Raw genomic sequence first — 18,636 nt, 5'->3', positions numbered from 1 at the left:
CACCAGTAAAAAAAATTGAGAAAGATTTTTTTTAATGGAAAGATTTGCCAATAACTTTAAGAGGATGGGTAAATTGTGTCAAGATGAACATTTTTCCAAGAATACAATATTTATTTCAATCATTACCCATACAAGAGCTAAATAAAAATATAAGAAATATATTTGGAGAGATAAAATGCCAAGAGTAGCTATGGAAAGACTGACTTGGAAATTTGAACCAAGAAATTTTAATTGTGCTATTTTATAATAATTCCTAAAATTAGGAAGTTGTAATTCTCCTAATTCATATTTCCATGTTAATTTTTCTAAAGATTTTCTTGCCATTTTCCCTTTCCAAAGAAGTTTCCCAACTTGTTTATTTAAATACTTAAAATATTTTGAGGTATGGAAATAGGTAAAGTCTGGAATAAATATTGATCTTAATACAATAAATTCTTCTGATTAAAGTATAGGTAAATTTATGCACTTCTTTAAATCTTCATCTATTTTCTTAAATAATGGAATATAATTTAATTTGTATCATATTTTTAAAAATTATTATTAGTATGTATACCTAAATATTTAATTTTATCTGTCAATTTAAATTGAACATATTTTCAACATTGTGAGTAATCCCCCATTATCTCACTTTTGTCCCAATTTTATTTTACATCCTGAATCTTTTCCATATTCTATCAACTGCTTATAAAGTCTAGGTAATGATCATTGTGGTTGAGTTAAATACTCAAAAACATCATCTGCAAGTAAACTAATCTTATGTTCGATCTGATTTATTACAAATCCTTTCAACTGTTGATCAGAATGAATCCATTGTGCAAGGGGTTCTACAGCCAAAGCAAACAAAGGTGGTGATAAAGGACATCCCTGTGTACTTGACCTAGTTAAATAAACGATTGAGATATCTGTCCATTAGTTATTACTTTAGCCTTAGGATTTTTATATAAAGCTTTAATTCAATTTATAAAATTTCATCCAAAACCAAATTTACTCAAAACATTAAATAAAAAATCCCTATCTAATCTATCAAAAGCTACTGTTACACTCAAGTCATTTTTCTTTTGTGTTAAATAAATTATTCTTAATATTCTTACTATATTTTCTGAAATTTGTCTATTTTTAACAAATCCATATTTATTAATTCAGGAAGATAGCCATTAATTCTATTTGCTAATACCTTTGCTATAATTTCTTTCTTTCTTTCTTTCTTTGGCTTGGCTTCGCAGACGAAGATTTATGGAGGGGGTAAATGTCCACGTCAGCTGCAGGCTCGTTTGTGGCTGACAAATCCGATGCGGGACAGGCAGACACGGATGCAGGGGAAAATTTGTTGGTTGGGGTTGGGTGTTGGGTTTTTCCTGCTTTGTCTTTTGTCAGTGAGGTGGGTTCTGCGGTCTTCTTCAAAGGAGGTTGCTGCCCGCCGAACTGTGAGGCGCCAAGATGCACGGTTTGAGGCGATATCAGCCTACTGGCGGTGGTCAATGTGGCAGGCACCAAGAGATTTCTTTAGGCAGTCCTTGTACTTCTTCTTTGGTGCACCTCTGACACGATGGCCAGTGGAGAGCTCACCATAGAACACGATCTTGGGAAGGCGATGGTCCTCCATTCTGGAGACGTGACCTACCCAGCGCAGTTGGATCTTCAATAGCGTGGATTCGATGCTGTCGGCCTCTGCCATATCGAGTACTTCGATGTTAGGGATGAAGTTGCTCCAATGAATGTTGAGGATGGAGCGGAGACAACGCTGGTGGAAGCGTTCTAGGAGCCGTAGGTGATGCCGTTAGAGGACCCATGATTCGGAGCCAAACAGGAGTGTGGGTATGACAATGGCTCTGTATACGCTTATCTTTGTGAGGTTTTTCAGTTGGTTGTTTTTCCAGACTCTTTTGTGTAGTCTTCCAAAGGCGCTATTTGTCTTGGCGAGTCTGTTGTCTATCTCGTTGTCGATCCTTGCATCCGATGAAATGGTGCAGCCGAGATAGGTAAACTGGTTGACCGTTTTGAGTTTTGTGTGCCCGATGGAGATGTGGGGGGGCTGGTAGTCATGGTGGGGAGCTGGCAGATGGAGGACCTCAGTTTTCTTCAGGCTGACTTCCAGGCCAAACATTTTTGCAGTTTCTGCAAAACTACGTCAAGCGCTGAAGAGCTGGCTCTTATGGGCAACTAAAGCGGCATCATCTGCAAAGAGTAGTTCGCGGACAAGTTGCTCGTGTCTTGGTGTGAGCTTGCAGGCGCCTCAGATTGAAGAGACTGCCATCCGTGCGGTACCGGATGTAAACAGCGTCTTCATTGTTTAGGTCTTTCATGGCTTGGTTCAGCATCATGCTGAAGAAGATTGAAAAGAGGGTTGGTGCAAGAACGCAGCCTTGCTTCACGCCATTGTTAATGGAGAAGGGTTCAGAGAGCTCATTGCTGTATCTGACCCGACCTTGTTGGTTTTCGTGCAGTTGGATAACCATGTTGAGGAACTTTGGGGGGCATCCGATGCGCTCTAGTATTTGCCAAAGCCCATTCCTGCTCACGGTGTCGAAGGCTTTGGTGAGGTCAACAAAGGTGATGTATTATTGAAGGTGATTGATTTGCTCTCTGCACTTTTCTTGGAGCTGTCTGAGGGCAAAAACCATGGTCTGGAGATTTATTATTTTGTAAACAATTAAGAGCATTATAGACTTCTTGTTCAGTAAAAAGACTATCTAAATCATCTTTACCTGTCTCAGTTAATATTGGTAATATCACTTGTAACAAATAATCATCTATAATTACATCATCATGTAACGATTCAGATGTATATAATTTTTCATAAAATTCCTTAAAAGCTTCATTTATTTCTTGTGGTTTAAATGTCACTTCATTATTATTCTGTTGTATTGCATAGTTGTTCTAGTAGTCTGCTTCTAATTGCCAAGCAAAAACTTTACGAGATCGTTCTCCTAATTCATAATATTTCTGTTTTGACCGTAATACCACTTTCTCTGTTTTATATGTAAGCATTGTATTATATTGTAATTTCTTATTAGTTAAACTTCTATATTTATTCTCTGAAGGTAATTCTTGAATTTCTTTTTCTAACACTGATATTCCATTTTCTATTTATATCTTTCATATATTCTGCTTTTAATTTTGAAGTATAACTTATTTGTCCTCATAAATAAGCTTTTAACACATTCCAAATAATAAACTTATCTTCTGTTGAATATAAATTTGTATAACAGACCAATTCTATGTTATCTTATAAAATAACAAAAATCTTTCCTTTTCAATAATAAAGAATTTAATCTCCATCTATATACTGAATTTTATTTTTCAGCAAATTCCACTTCAATCAACAATAGTGAATGGTCAGATAATATTCTTGTTTTATACTTAATATTCAAAACTCTTGATTGATTTTGAGTCAAAAGCAACAAATAAAAATCAATTCTACAATATGTATCAAATCAATTAGAATAAAGAAGTCTCTATCTTTAGGATGTATCCTTCTCCATATATCAATTAAGTTTAAATCTTTCATTAAATATAACAATGTTTTAGCTGCTTTAGATTTAACTATTGTTCTCTATGATCTATCCATTAAAGGATATAAACAAAAATTAAATCTCCCCCCCTAAAATATTTTCATGAACATCTGCTAAATTCAAAAAAAGTATCTCATCATCTATATTTGGTACATATACATTTAAAAGAGTCCATTCCTTTGAGAATATTTGACAATTTGCCATGAAATATCTACCAATCAAATCTGTGACCACATTTTGAATTTTAACTGGTAAATTTTTCTTTAATAAAATTACCACTCCTCTAGATTTAGAATTAAATGAAGAGAAAACTACCTGATCTACCCAATCACTTTTTAATTTTAAATGTTCTTTTTCAGTTAAATGGGTCTCTTGGAAAAAGTGATATCTACTCCTAATTTCTTAATATAACACCAAATTTTCTTTCTATCGTCCAAAAATCATAATCTTAATTGCTTTATTCATCTTCCTTATTCATAAATATTACTAAGTTCTTTTCTATCATTCCTAACCAGGAAGAATTCCCACAAATAAATTTGGTCCTGAGCCTCATTGTCTACAATCCAAAAACATCCAAATTATTCAGAATGATTACATCAAAATTAATTAATAATGAGAAAGAAAAAGTAAAGAAAAATAAAACAAAAATTCCTCCCCAGGTGCTAGAAGAACTAACACTACCACCTACCATTTCACGGGTCATGGACAAACTATGAAAACACATGTAGCTGAGAAATCAACAAAGACATACCTAGACCCCCGCAGGGAAAAAACCCTTTTTATCTCACTTAATTCATCCAATATATGAATTCTTCACCCATCAAACATAAAAGTGGGATAAGACCCATCTCTTTATACATTAAATTAATTGCAACAAATCAGTTCTCTCTGTTACCTGAATGTTAGGCAAATTCTCAGCATACTCTTTGGATTGTAAATAATTTGTAAAGAACACATCCTGTTGATCTGTTACAAATATTTTCAAAGTAGCTGGGATACGTAAAACAAATCTATAACCTTTATTATATTGAACACTAAATTAAATTATTTCCTTTTCTTCAATAAATTTTTACTCAAATCTGGATTTAAAAAAAATCTTATCCCCTTTGTAACTCAAAGGTCCATGTTCTCCCGCTTTTCTCATTGCTAACCCAACAAGCTTCTCTCTTTGATAGTTCAAAAATCGAACCACGATAGATTGGGGTCTTTGGGTTGGACCAGGTTTTGGCCTCAGAGCTCTATGAGCTTTCTCAATCAAAATCTTATCCTCAAAATGTTCTTCTCCAAATATCTTCAGTATCCATTCTTGAAAAAAATCCTTCTTTACCTTCTGACAATCTCACAATTTTAACGTTATTTCTACTATAATTTTCTAGTATATCAACTTTCTCCAAGTTTTTCATCTATAGAGATCAAATTAGTCATTGCATCTTCATTCACATTAGACATCTCTTCAATACGTTGTACTTATTCATGAACATCTTGAATTTTATTTATCAGCTCTCTGTGAAACATTATTTATTGTCTTTGTCAAATCTGTTTTAACTTGTTTCAGTACTGGAGTTAACAGTTTAAAATTATTCTGCAAAACTTCAGAAAGTCCATCTATTTTAGTTTCAATTTTACTAATTTCTCTCAAAAATCTTTTTCTTGCCTCTAAATTGTTCGTCTTCTGAACTTGACATTTCTTCTTCACTATCTTACTCTTCTGAAACCTCAACTGGAGAAGTGTCACCTTCTTGCTCAGAAGCTGGACTACCCTTTTAAGAGACTCAGTGCTTTTCTCCCAGATTTTTTTTCCTGTAGCGCACATGTTCAACTTCTCGCGCATGCGTGGTATCGTTTTAACTTTTCCTCCAGCGCCATCCATTCGGGATCTTCGTCAACGGATCCAGAGAAGACTTCAGTGGCCTGCTTCATCAATAAGGTAGGCCTAATTTCTCTCTTCTTTTCTTCCGATTTCTTTGTGCGTGTTGCTTTTGTAGTTTTTTTTGGCAACATTTCTTTTTCTTCTTTTGATCACTTTAAAATAACTTTAAAATAGTTTTTATTAAATTAACTTTTCTTAATATGAACTTTTTAAAAAATAAATCTGCAAGAGTCAATAGGTTGCATGATATCTCCTACAGCATCACGTGCCGTCCCCCAGATTTTAATATCTCCAGCAGGATCCCAGCAATCTCTTCCCTTGACTCCTCTTGAACCTAGATTTGTTTCAATGGGCTCAGGATTCACTCTCCTATATGCCAGCCCTGGTGTCAGTACTAACCTAACCTGCCATCCTCAAGCAGGTCATCTGGTGTGAATTGGACACAGGTCAGTCAGTGATGTCATAAATCTAAGCAAACATTGGCATACAAATTAATTTACAATTTACAGCCTCCCAAAAAACTGTGCAGTTGAAAAATCTTCTTAACTTGAAAAGAGTAAATGCACATTTCTGCATGACTTAACATTTGCCAGGAAATTTGACTCTCAATGTTTTCATGGCAATTTCATTTGCTGTAGTAAAATGCCCTCAAATGGTCATCCATGGTGCAACAAGCAAAATTAAACTGCTTTTACCTAGGGATATCAATGTCAGCTTCCTGTCCAGGTTGTTGATCTTTGCTGTGGTTTATTGCTCCATACTGCATAAGGGAGGCTATGCAAATTTCATACTCAACAATACGGAGTCTCAACGTGGACAAGACGAAGGAAATGATCGTGGACTTCAAGAGGGCCAGAAACAACTACCCTCCACAACACATCAATAACTTTGTAGTAGAGAGAATGGAGAGCATGAAATTCCTTGGAGTTCACTTAACTAGTACCTATCCTGGACACTCAACTGCACTTCCTGATAAGACTAAAGCAAGCAAGGCTACCAGGCACCATTATGTCAATCTTCTATAGGAACTTATCAAGAACATCCTGCCCAGCTGCATCATAGTGTGGTACAGTTACTGCAGAAAAATGGATCAGAGGACAATCCATAAGAGTAGCAGAGAGAATCACTGGAGTGTCCCTCCAACAATGTGATCTACCAGGATCATTGTCTGAAGAGGGTGTGCAAAATTATGAGGACCCCTTCCACATTGTACACTGTATCTTTCAGCTGCTGCACCAGCACCACCAGGGTGAGGAACAGCTTCTTGCCACAAGCAGTGAGAATGCTGAACAACCAAAGGAACCACTCACACTAACCTTCCAAGTCTCTTATTTGCACAAAATAAGATTTATTTATTATTATAGATAAAATACTTGTCCTGCATATGTATTATTTGCCTGTACATGTGTTGTATCTAGTTGTGTGTCTGCATGTTTTGCACAGAGGACGCTGTTTAGTCGGGTTGTACTTGTGCAATCAGATGACAATAAACTTGACTTGAAGAGGAGATTTAATCTACTTTGCCTTCAATCCACAAGAGCACTACTGGCTTCAGCAAAGTCCAGGTATCCATACATGGTACTTGTCCTTCCAAAGACCTTCCAACTTACTTCATCATGCCAAAAATATGTCTTAAGACTGTCTCCAAAGCCCTATTGGCCAATGTAATACCTCCTGAAAGCAATGTTCTTCACCAGCCACTCCAGGCCCTTCTGATCCTGAATACACTCTCCCTTACTCTCAGATACTGCAGCATGTATACATTTAGTAGCAACGCTAACCAGTAGATGGAATACAACATGGCTTCCAAGATTGCTGGGCTACATATTGACAGCAGAAAAAATACTTGCAGCCTATTAGTAGGGAACACAGTGCTGACCTATATTACAGATGGGAAACCAATAAGATTTTCGGTGAATGTTGCGATTGTGATTCTTTATGTGATTTTCAAGAATTAGGATGACCCACACATGGCTTTAAAATAATTAAAAGTAAAGCAACTTCTACCCCATGATTTTTAAATGAACAACAATCTGATGGAGGAACCCAGCAGTGAGTTTATCAGAGGGAGAAAAAGAACTGTCTACCTTGCAAGCCAGAAATCTTCACAAGACAGCACATGTAGAGGGGAGAAAACCAGTAAAAGAGAGTGGAAGGGGACTGGTAAACCAGAGAAGGGTTAAGGATGACCGACAGAGACAGGTGATTGGCAGGTCCCAGACAAAGGGAGAGAGAGGTCAGAGAAGAAAAATGGGTCAGGTGGAAGATCAGTCACACAGGGTGGAGTGCAGTGATATGAAGACTATGGTTGTTGGTGCTGGAATCTGGTGACAAGCGATGTTGAGGGTGTCATGAGAGTAGTTGGGGAAGGCTATTTTGTTAGCCAGCTGCCACAGCCACAAATGACATCTGGCTCGTCGTTTCCCAGGAACGGACATGGCTGGTGGCTCCTGCGGGCGGACTCCTCCCCAACGTTGGTGATAGAAACACAATTTGGGATTGGACCTTTCGGCTTTCTGGCGGGGGACAGCCTGCTCACGCGGTGGGCTGGACTTGGGCAATGTCCTCGGTGGTGGCCGCAAGATATGGTTGACTGAATCTACTGCCTCGCATTTTGAGGACATCTGCATGCCCCGCAACCTTGTGTGGGTCACTGAAATCCACATCAGCCAACAGGACCCTGATGTCCTTGGACATCTACTCGAGGAATGTTTCCTCGAGCATGAGGCAGGGCTTGTGCCCTTCAACTAGCGTCAGCATTTCGTCCATGAGGGCCAAGGGAGTCCTGACACCCAGGCCATCCAAGTGCATGAGCCTGGCTGCTCACTCATGCCATGAGAGGCCGTACATGCTAATGAGGAGGTTTTTCAGAGTCATGTATTTATCTTCCTCTGGGGGCACCTGAATAAGGCCATGTACTCGTAAAATGTTTTCCTGGACAAGTGAGATTACACATAGAAGTATCTCGTTGAATCAGAGGTTATCTCTTTGATTTGGAACTGGGCCTCCGCTTGGCCGAACCAAATGCAGGGCCTATTTTTCCAGAAAGTCGGCAGCTTCAGGACAGAGACTCATCAGGGTCAGCAATGTTGTGTGTTGTAAGTGAGCGCAGCGCAGAGACTGAAGTGGCAGGCTGTGTGCTCGGGTATCACAATTTACTAGTTTTATTTGAGTCTTGTGCGCAGCCTTTAAGTACAACTCCATTCTGCTCATGTCATGATGACGTGAGTGTTTATAAGCCCTTCTGGTCTGTACCAAAAGAGATGGCCTCGCGATGCCATCCTTGCCGCGGCTGCCCCACTGCCCGCAAGTAAAAAGTTGGGCCGGTTCGCCACCATAAGTTCATATAATCTTTTTGCAAGAAACGCATCTTATCAAATTGGAACATGTTAAATTAAAATGGGGATGGGTGGGACAAATAATATCTTCCATTGGTTCAATGGCAAAAGGGATGGCTATTCTAATTAATAAAAATACTTCAGTGTTAAATAGAAGATACCTTGATTGATCAAGCTGGAAGGTGTGTAATGGTACACTGTAAAATTTATGGAGAAGCATGGACATTTATGAATATTTATGCCCTAAATTATGACAATGAACCCTTTATGAAGGATATCTTCCTAAAACCAGCCGAGTGAAGACAAAATATATTAGTTGGAGGAGACTAATTTTTGTTTGGACCCAATACTAGATAAATCGGCAAGAACAATATTGAGGGCGAAAGCAGCAAAAACCACAATTTCATATATGAAAGATCTAAATCTTATTGATGTATGGAGGCAATAAATCCCACAGAAAGAGACTACTCTTTTTACCCAAGGGGGCATGACTCACATACAAGGATTGACTTATTTTTAATGTTCACCCAGTTAAAAAGTAGTGATAAAAACAGAATATCTAGCGAGGCTTTTATCAGACCATTCTCCATTAATATTAACTAAACAATAATGGAAAAGCAAGAGAATGTATACAGGTGGTGTCTCAAGACTACATTGCTTAAAGGAACAGACTTCTGTGAATTTATAAAGACACAGATAGAAATATTTTCTAAAACAAATCTGCCATCTACTAATAATAGTTTTCTGATATGGGACATGCTTAAAGCATATTTAAGGAGACAAATTATATCCTATATGAAGAATCTTAAGGGAACATATAGCTGAAGTAAACAGTTTGGAGAAGGATATTAATGAATTTTTTTTAAAGCAAAGAACAGGACCACAAGAGGAATACAGATTACTGGAGAATAAAAAGCTAAGATATATATACAATACAAACATATAGGATAGAAAAAGCTTTCTTAAAAACTGAACAATACAATGAGTTGGGTGAATGGGCGCACAAAGGTTTAGCTTGGCAGATTAAAACAGGGGAGTCATCAAGAATGATAAATACTATAAAAACAGAAACAGACACTCTCGTATACAAGCAAAAAGAAATTAACACTTTTAGACAATATTACACAAAACTATACAAATCAGAATTATTAGATGAGAACGAAATAGAAGAATTTTTGCTGAATGTCAAACTTCTAAGGCTGAAAGAGAGAGAAAGGATATAATTAGATACTCCCTTCACAAAGTAAGAAATCAAAAAGGCTCAGGGCACCCTACAGGCTAAATAAATTCACAAGGAGAGGATAGATTTCCACCTGAGTTTGAAAGACAAATGAAAAAATGATTAATGCCTCATTTAATGGATGTCCTGGACCAAGCTATGGAAACAGACCCTCTCAACCACCATTACAATGTTACCAAAAAAGAATAAGGACCCACAAAATACTTCTTCATACAGACCAATATCCCTGTTAAATGCTGATATAAGATACTAGCAAAACCATTGGCTAATAGGTTAGGACAATACTTGCCAAAACTGATACATATGGACCAAGCAGGATTTGTTAAAGGAAGGCATTCCTCAAATAGTCTAGGAAGATTATTTAATATTAATACACATGGCTAAAAGTGAATAATATCCAAGTATTACAGTATCCCTAGATGCAGAAAAAGCATTCAACCATTTGGAATGACCCTTTTCATTTAAAAACCTGAAAAAAATTTGGTATAAGCAGAATATTTATAAATTGGATAAAGATTTTATACCATAAACCATAAGCTAAAATAATAAATAATTAGATATTGGCAGTGTTCCCCTTGAGTAGATTGTGCAGACAGGGATTCCCCCTGTCCTCAGAACTTTTTACTTTAGCGATTGAATCGCTGGCAGAGATAATAAGAAGGGATCCAGATATAAAGGATTTCAAAGTCGGGCAAGAATACAAAATTTACTGATGTGTTAATGTAACTATCAGAACAGACTAGATCTTTGGAAAAATTATATAACACTAGAAAATTATGAAAGAATATCAGGCTACAAAATAAATATGAATAAAAGTGAGATAATACCATTAACAAATTTTGAAAATGAAAAAAAAATTAAATGGAAGACAGATAGAATACAATATCTTGGAATAGCAACAGATAATAACTTGCAAAAAGCTGTACACACTAAATTATGTTCCTCTTCTTGGGAAGATAGAAAGAGACCGATAGAAATATAAAGACTTACAGATAACTTTGGTGGGAAAGGTTAACTGCGTCAAAATGAAAGTGATGCCAAGACTGCAATACCTTTTTCAATTCTGCCTTCTGTTATCTAAAAACTTTTTTAAGCTACTAAATAACCATATTAAACAGTTCCCATGGAATAATAAGGTACCAAGAAATGCATTTGGAAAGTACTCAATGGAGGAGGGGGAAGCAAAAGACTTATCTATAAATGGAGTTTCAAATCACTAAAGAAAGACAGATAACCCCATTCTAATACATATGATTAGAACGTAGCAAGAAATTAATGATTGTATAGGAAAAAATTAAGGGATATCAATAAAAGCATTATTGTGTAAAAATGTGTTACCTATGAACATGGGCAAAAGAATATTAAATTTGTGGTATGACAAAGGTATAAGATATATTAAGGACTGTTATACAGAAGGAATTCTTATGTCATTTGAACAATTAAAACACAAATACGGAGTGGCCAATAGGACTTTCTTGTATTTTCTACAGCTTAGATCGTTCTTAAGAGAAAAATGGGGACTAACGTTGACCCCACCTGAGACTGAATGAAGGATTTGGATGGGGAATATACCCAAATTTATAACAAAAATGTTCTATGCTCGCCAGAGTGAAAGTGCAAAACCAGGGTTGAAGAGGTCAGGGGAAAGATAGGAGTCAGACCTGGGTGTGGTGATTTCAGACACCAATTACATCTTGCCTCATAAAAGTTATACATATCAAAAGTCAAAATTTCAGAGAGGTGTTTCAGATGGGGGCTGAGACAGGAACTTTTCTACCATATGGTTGTGCATGAATGTGAGGTCATTTTGGCAAGACATCACAGAAAAATTAACCAGGATAACAGGAGTGGCCTTCATGGGTGACCCAGAGCTATATCTATTAGGTAATTTCATGGAAATAAATGACAAATGTACCAAATATCAAATGTCATTTATAAAAATAGCACAGGTGGTCACAAAAAATGTATAGCGATCACTTGAAAGTCCAACTCCCCTCTATTTATAGCATAATGGACTGTGAAAATTAACAGCTTTATACCCATGGAAAAAAAAAAAAATCACATAATTTAAAGAATAAATATGACACTTCTCTAAAGGTCTGGCAGCCATACCTGGACCACATAGGGGCCCAGATACAGTAATAAAAAGGACAAGGGTATAAAAGTAACTATTATATATACAAACAAAAATGTAGTTTCCCCAACTGTACTCTATATACTTAAAATATATGTAAGCTCTGATGGTGAACAGATTTTATGTATGGGGTTGGCAGGGAAGGAAGGGAGAGTGGGACTGTTGATTGTGTTTGTGAGAAGAGGTTTAATATATTGTATACTTAAAATATTACAATGTATAGATTTTGAAAAAAAAATTCAAGAAAAATTAAAGAGGAGACAATGAAGGGCTTTATTTAGGTGGAATGTTGTCAATAACAAAAAAACCCAGAAAATCCTATATTAATACACAATTAGAATATGGCAAGAAATAAATGAATGCATTGGGAAATGTATGTAAAAATGTACTTCTTCTACAATTCAGGGTAACAAAATATTGAATTCATGGTATGACAAAGGAATAAGATATGTTGATGATTGTCATATGGAAGGATTTGAACAATTAAGAAACAAGTATGGAGTAGCTAATGGGACGTTCTTCTACTTTCTCCAGTTAAGAGCGTTCTTAAGAGAAAGATGGAGACCAAACTGGGCGCCACCTGAAATTAGTGAGATGGAACAAATGATTTGGCTGTGGAACACACCTAAATTTATATCTAAGATGTACTTTGCTCTCTAAAATGAAAAAGAAAAACCAGATTTACAGAGATTGAGAGAGATAGAAGCTGGATTTAGGAGTTACAATAATGGAAAGATGTTGGTCTGATTGGTGTTTGGAAGAGCATGACATCAATTATAAATGCAATGTATGGGATAGTACAATATTTTTTTTTATAAAAACACCAATTATATCTCATACCATAGAAATTATATAAATCAAAAATCAGAAATATGTGGAATAGAGATAGGAAGATTTGAACATGCTAGGTGGTCATGTGTGAAGCTGAGATCTTTCTGGCAGGATATTACTGAAATACTAAAAAGGATAACAGAGGTGGTCTTTGCAGATGACCCAGAGCTTTATCTTTTGGGCAATTTTATTGAAATATGTAACAAACTAACTAAATTCAAAATAACCTTAGCAGTGGCTAATAAATGTATTGCAATTACTTGGAAATCCAAGTAATTGTTATCTCTACAGATAACATGTTGAAACACTGAGATGAACAGTTGTACACCTATGGAAAAAAAAATCGTATTATCTGAAGAACAAATATGACGAATTTATAAAAATGTGGCAAACCATATTTGGATTATATAGGGGCCCAAATATAAATTTTAAAAAGGCGCTACTGTAGCGGGCCAAGCGACTGTGTGGGTGGATGGACTGAATCGCCGCAACAGTTGGCTATCCCAAGATGGCAGAGGCCCTCCTCCACTACCGAGAAGAAACCAGTTGTTGACCCCATGTGAGCTAAGGGAACCCCCCCCCCCCCCCCCCCGCATCAGTGTGGCACACCTCTGGCGGAAGAGTAACGCAGCGATGTGCTGACATAACTTCTGGAAGCCAATGCATACACAACTGGAAGTGGGTGTCCCCCACAGGGTAACGTGGCAAATTCAAATAATAGTTTTTGGTTCACCCTCATACTGTGTGGACGTCTCTTCATTTCATAGTGCTGCCACAGCAGTCGCCACAGTGGTGACCCTGACGGTTCCAATGTCTTGGAACCCATATCTTACACATCAGAGTGCAAGAATCCACTACTACAATCGCAATGGGTGTGACCAACGTGGCGGGCGTGCATTTACCACCCTTCTGGGCAAACCTGTCCAGGAACTAGCTGCAACTGGCAGAGTCCCAGTTCCACATCAGGGGAATCACCTTAGAGGACACCAAGTTCTGGCACGTCGTCAGCACGCTAGACACCATCACTGCTGTCAAAGTAAGCTCCTTCATGGAGAACCTGACAATGGAGCGCAAGTACGAGCAGTTCTGGCGGTTCTTCCTCAATTTCCTAGAACTCAGCCAGCACAGGGGCGCCGTTTGGATCTTAAACATCCAGGGCCTGGGCAACAGGAATCCCTTCAAAATCATGCATGAGATGGAGACCCTAGCGGATGGGCATACAGATTGTTTCCTCTTCAAGGCCCTGTTCCTCTCCAAGCTTCCTCAGCAATTTTAGACATGGATTTCAGCGCCCCGCACCTGGTAGCCAAGAATGCAGATAGGCTCTTCCGCACCCCACAGCAGAGCTCCCTCCACATGCAGCCCGTCTATGCCATCAGCGCCGCCATCACAACAAGCCCGCCAGAAACCCCAAAAGTAGCCGCGGCACTGCAGCAACGCAACGGGTACACAGAGAAGCATGGTGAATACTGTTTCTACCAATGCCGATGGGGCCAGAACACCCGGTGGTGCTCCCCACTGTGCTCATACTCCACTATCAAACCTAAGACGGCAACGGGATACCGGCAAGCCGGCCGCCAATAGTGACCTTGGCAGTTGATGCTCTGAAAGGCCTACTCTAACTCAGAGAACAATGGGTGCAGAAATCAGCCTCGTCCTGCCAATGTATTTTGAGGCCAGACACAACCCCTGCAAGCAGCCAATGAATTCTCCATCCCAAGCTACGGAACCCACCTGGTCACCATTTACATCATAGACACAGTCTTCCAGTGGGAGTGCACAATCATGGTCATGGGACAGGCACTACTCAGAGCAGACCCTATGGGCACACGAACTGCTGGTGGGACATGCTGGAGATGCCAGCTAGTGAATGTTACCACATTCCAGTCTTTCCTCCTCACCCCGTGGCAACATTCCTTCTTGCCATTCGGGATCCATGCCCTAGATGGGGATGAGAACGCCCGCCTACTGGCCAGGTACCCAGCCTGATCTGCCCCAAACTTTCATGACTCTAAACTGCCACATAGTGTGGAGCGCCACAAAAAGACCGCTGGACCCCCAGTGCATGCACGGGCCCAGCGCCTCCTGCAAGCCAAGGCAGAGTTCGCCATGACTTCACCATGATTCTACAAGGCTGTCAAATCTTTTCCAAGGTGGACCTCAAAGGATACCATCAGATACGGTACACCCCAGTGACGTTCTGAAAATGGCAATCATCAGATCCTTCGGCCTTTTTGAGTCCCTGCAGATGCCCTTCAGATGACTAATGGATGTGGTCGACAGGGACCTTAATTTCACCTTCGTCTACTTAGATGACATCCTCATTGCCAGCCCCAAAGCCAGCAGTCACAGGACATATCTGACCCTCCTGTTCGACAGATTACAGCAGTTTGGGTTCATGGTGAACCCGGCCAAGTGCCATTTCAGCTTAGAGACAATAGACTTCTTGGGGCACCAGATCACCTCCGAGAGAGCCACGCCATTGCCCGACAAGGTAAGGCATCCAAAACTTCCCCAAGCCAAGCACGACCAAAAGCCTGCAGGAGTTCCTGGGGATGGTTAACTTCTACCATCACTTCCTACCGGGAGCAACCAACCCTCATATAGGACCTATTCGGTCTCATCAAACTTAGCGACAAGACAGTCCGGTGGACGATGGATGTGACAGAATCCTTCCACACCATGACAATAACACTGGCAAGGGCCACAGTGCTGGTGCACCCAGACTCTACCTCCCTCTGGCTCTTATAACAGATGCGTCAGACAAAGCAGTGGGCGCAGTGCTGGAGCAATGGGTCGAAGAGCACTGGTGCTCCCTCGCTTTCTTCAATAAGCACCTTTGAATGCCAGAGCTCAAATACAGCGCTTTGAACCACGAACTGTTGGCCTTGTACCTGGTGATACGGCATTTCCGGTACATGCTAAAGGGAAGGGTTTTCACCACCTACACAAACCTATAACCTACACACTCAGTAAGGTCTCGGACCCATGGTCGGTGAGGGAACAGTGGCATCTCTCCTACATCTTGGAGTATACCACGGGCATTCACTACATTGCAGGCATGTTCAAAATGGTGGCTGACGTGCTGTCCAGACCCACAATCACCGCAACCTCAGGAGGGTTCGACATCACCCAGCTCGCCAAAGACCAGACGGAAGACACGGATGTCCAGGCCTATGGGACGGCCATCACCATCCTGAAGGTTTGCGATCTTTTTCCCCTCACCAGGAGGCCCGCTCCTGCTGTGCAATGTCTCCACAGGTTTTCCCAGACCTATCCTACCCATGAACTGGTGACAGTGGGTTTTTGACAACAGCCTTTCCCTCCCCTCCATAAGGTCCAACAGGTTCGTGTGGCATGGGCTTCGCCGAGACGTGACCCTGTGGGCCAGAAACTGTTTGTAGTGCCAGCACACCAAGGTACAAAAGCCCCACTCCAGACGTTCAAGCCAGTGCAACGCCAGTTCAAGCATATCCATGTAGACATTTTCAGCCCACTTCCCATGAGCCAGTACTGTACTTGTTCACAACGACTGACCGTTTTACCCACTGGCCAGAGGCAATACCTATGCCTGCATGCGATGTGGAGACGTGTGCCAGAACCTTCTTATCCACCTAGGTTGCACACTTCGGAGTCCCAACCCACATCACCTCGGACTGAGTGGCACAGTTCACCTCCTTACTCTGGTCCAACCTCACTAAATTCTGTGGCAGTCAAGTACACCACACCATGGCCTACCACCCCAAGCAAATGGCCTGGTCGAGCATTTCCACTGCCACCTGAAGGCTGCCTTGAAAACCAGGCTGCATGGCCCGAATTGGGTGGATGAGCTCTCATGGGTACTCCTAGGCATTAGCATGGCACTGAGGAAGGACCTGCCAGCCTTATCCGGAGAGATGGTGTACAGTTTCCCACTCACCATTCCTGGGGACCTCCATTTGAACCCCCCCACCTCAGCCCACAACCTTAGACGTCCTCCAGAGGTTGAGGGTGCAAATGGGTGAATGCCCCCCGCCACCGCCTCTGCATGGCCTTCCACCCAGCCATGCAGTCCACCCACTATGTTTTCGTAAGAAGTCAGCAAGGAACACCCCTACAGTGCCTGTACGCAGGCCCGTTCAAGGTACTTCAGGGAGACAGTGTTGTGTTTACTGAGAGCATCAACTATCACCTCAGAAATGAGCACTCCTTGCTGATCAAGGAATACTCGAGCAAATAATATGTCAATGGAACACAGTCCACATCACAAGAATTCAGAACACTAGCTGCAAAGTATGGGTTTGTTATCACTACATCATCACCATGCAAAGGTCATGGGTTAATTGAAAAACAAGAGCAAACTGTGAAACGCACACAAGTTAGGTGTCACGAACCAAAAGAAGACCCATACCTAGCTAGCTCTTCTATTATTACAAGGAACACCTTTAAGGGCTGACATTAAGTCCCCGGCAGAACTTCTAAATGGCAGGAGATACAAAACACCTCTGCCAAGCAAAATACACCCTCCAGAAGACCAGGATGAAACCAGAAGAAGACTGGCTGACACACAAGGAGGATGCCAGCATTTTAACAAACATGCTCAAACATTGCCAGAACTCTTCAGAGGGCAGCATGTGCATATTCAAGAGCCGATATTTACACCACATTTTAAATAGTCCTCATCGATATCGCACTGGCGGCAGTATGTTGCTTCGCCATCGATGAGGACTATTTAAAATGTGGTGTAAATAAGCTATGGAACAAGTTCAATTACTTAAGTTGCACTGGAAAGTGATAAAGAACACTAAATTTTCTCTATCTTGAGGAGAGGCATTGTAAAGTTAGGATAATGTGAACTATTTTGTAACCGTATAAGAATACACCCTTCTCACTGTAGTAACTGTAGCACACCACTGTGTGGCATATGTATATGTTTCTGACAGTGTGTGAACAGTTTCCTTGGATGTTGGAACACACCAGTAAGTAAAGTCTTTTCTGTTAATGAAATCTCGCAGTTATTTATGAAGCTTCCCAAGTAAATCAAGAGACATAACAAGTGGAAATAATCAGTTAACATTTTGAGTAAAAACACAATACCAGAGAAACTCAGCAGGTCAAACACCAATGTTTCGGGCTATATAAAGTACCCCGTTTGAGTTTCTCTAGCATTGTGGTTTTTTTACCTCAACCTCTGTACTTCAAGATACATAACCAACGTTTCAGGCTTGAGCCCTTCATCAACAGATGAGCAGGCGCCCGAGCAAACGTCAGGCAACGTTTCAAGTAGACCTTGATTAAATCTTGCTCAATGGTGGGACGCTGACCGCTCCTTTCTACCTGCCGCCGTGCCGTGGTCCCCTCGGCGTGTACGGGTTGGTTGACACCGCGCAAACAGCAACGTGCAAGACTCAAGTTGGCCTCCAGAGGCGCTCGCTCGCTCGCTCACTCACTCTCGGCAGCCTGCGAGACCTGGAACGCCGGGATTCCAGCGAGTGGCTCCCCTTGGCCGGAGTTCCAGCTGGTCGCCGCTCTCTTCGCTCCACTTTCCAAAACGGTGGACATTTTTAAGGCTCTCAACTCCGGCCGACGCTATTTCCTTAAAAAACCTTTGTAGGCCAACGATATTTTTACAAAAGTAAACATTCACACTAAATATAAACGTTAAACATTGTTTTTTTCAAAAAGTTGCCCGAAAAAAATCCCAAATCTTAAACAAAAATAGAGCGATCCTA

The 18,636-nt window shown here is 40.3% G+C and overlaps 1 protein-coding gene across 2 annotated transcripts in view; it reads right to left on the bottom strand.

Annotated features, from left to right (window-relative positions):
* Window positions 1-18,571, bottom strand: part of LOC138757721 (coiled-coil domain-containing protein 158-like) — a 201,327-nt gene extending 182,756 nt beyond the window's left edge. Inside the window, exon 1 of one of the 2 annotated variants that reach the window (XM_069925480.1) lies at window positions 18,355-18,571. In XM_069925480.1, the coding sequence (XP_069781581.1) occupies window positions 18,355-18,466 (112 nt within the window). In that variant the 5' untranslated portion in view covers window positions 18,467-18,571. The remainder of the gene's footprint in view (window positions 1-18,354) is intronic. The other variant, XM_069925479.1, reaches the window with a different exon arrangement.
* Window positions 18,572-18,636: the final 65 nt, after the last annotated feature.

This window comes from Narcine bancroftii, chromosome 3 (assembly GCF_036971445.1).
Source record: "Narcine bancroftii isolate sNarBan1 chromosome 3, sNarBan1.hap1, whole genome shotgun sequence".
NCBI classification, from domain to species: Eukaryota; Metazoa; Chordata; class Chondrichthyes; order Torpediniformes; family Narcinidae; genus Narcine; species Narcine bancroftii.
This window is presented reverse-complemented; position numbering and strand designations above follow the sequence as displayed.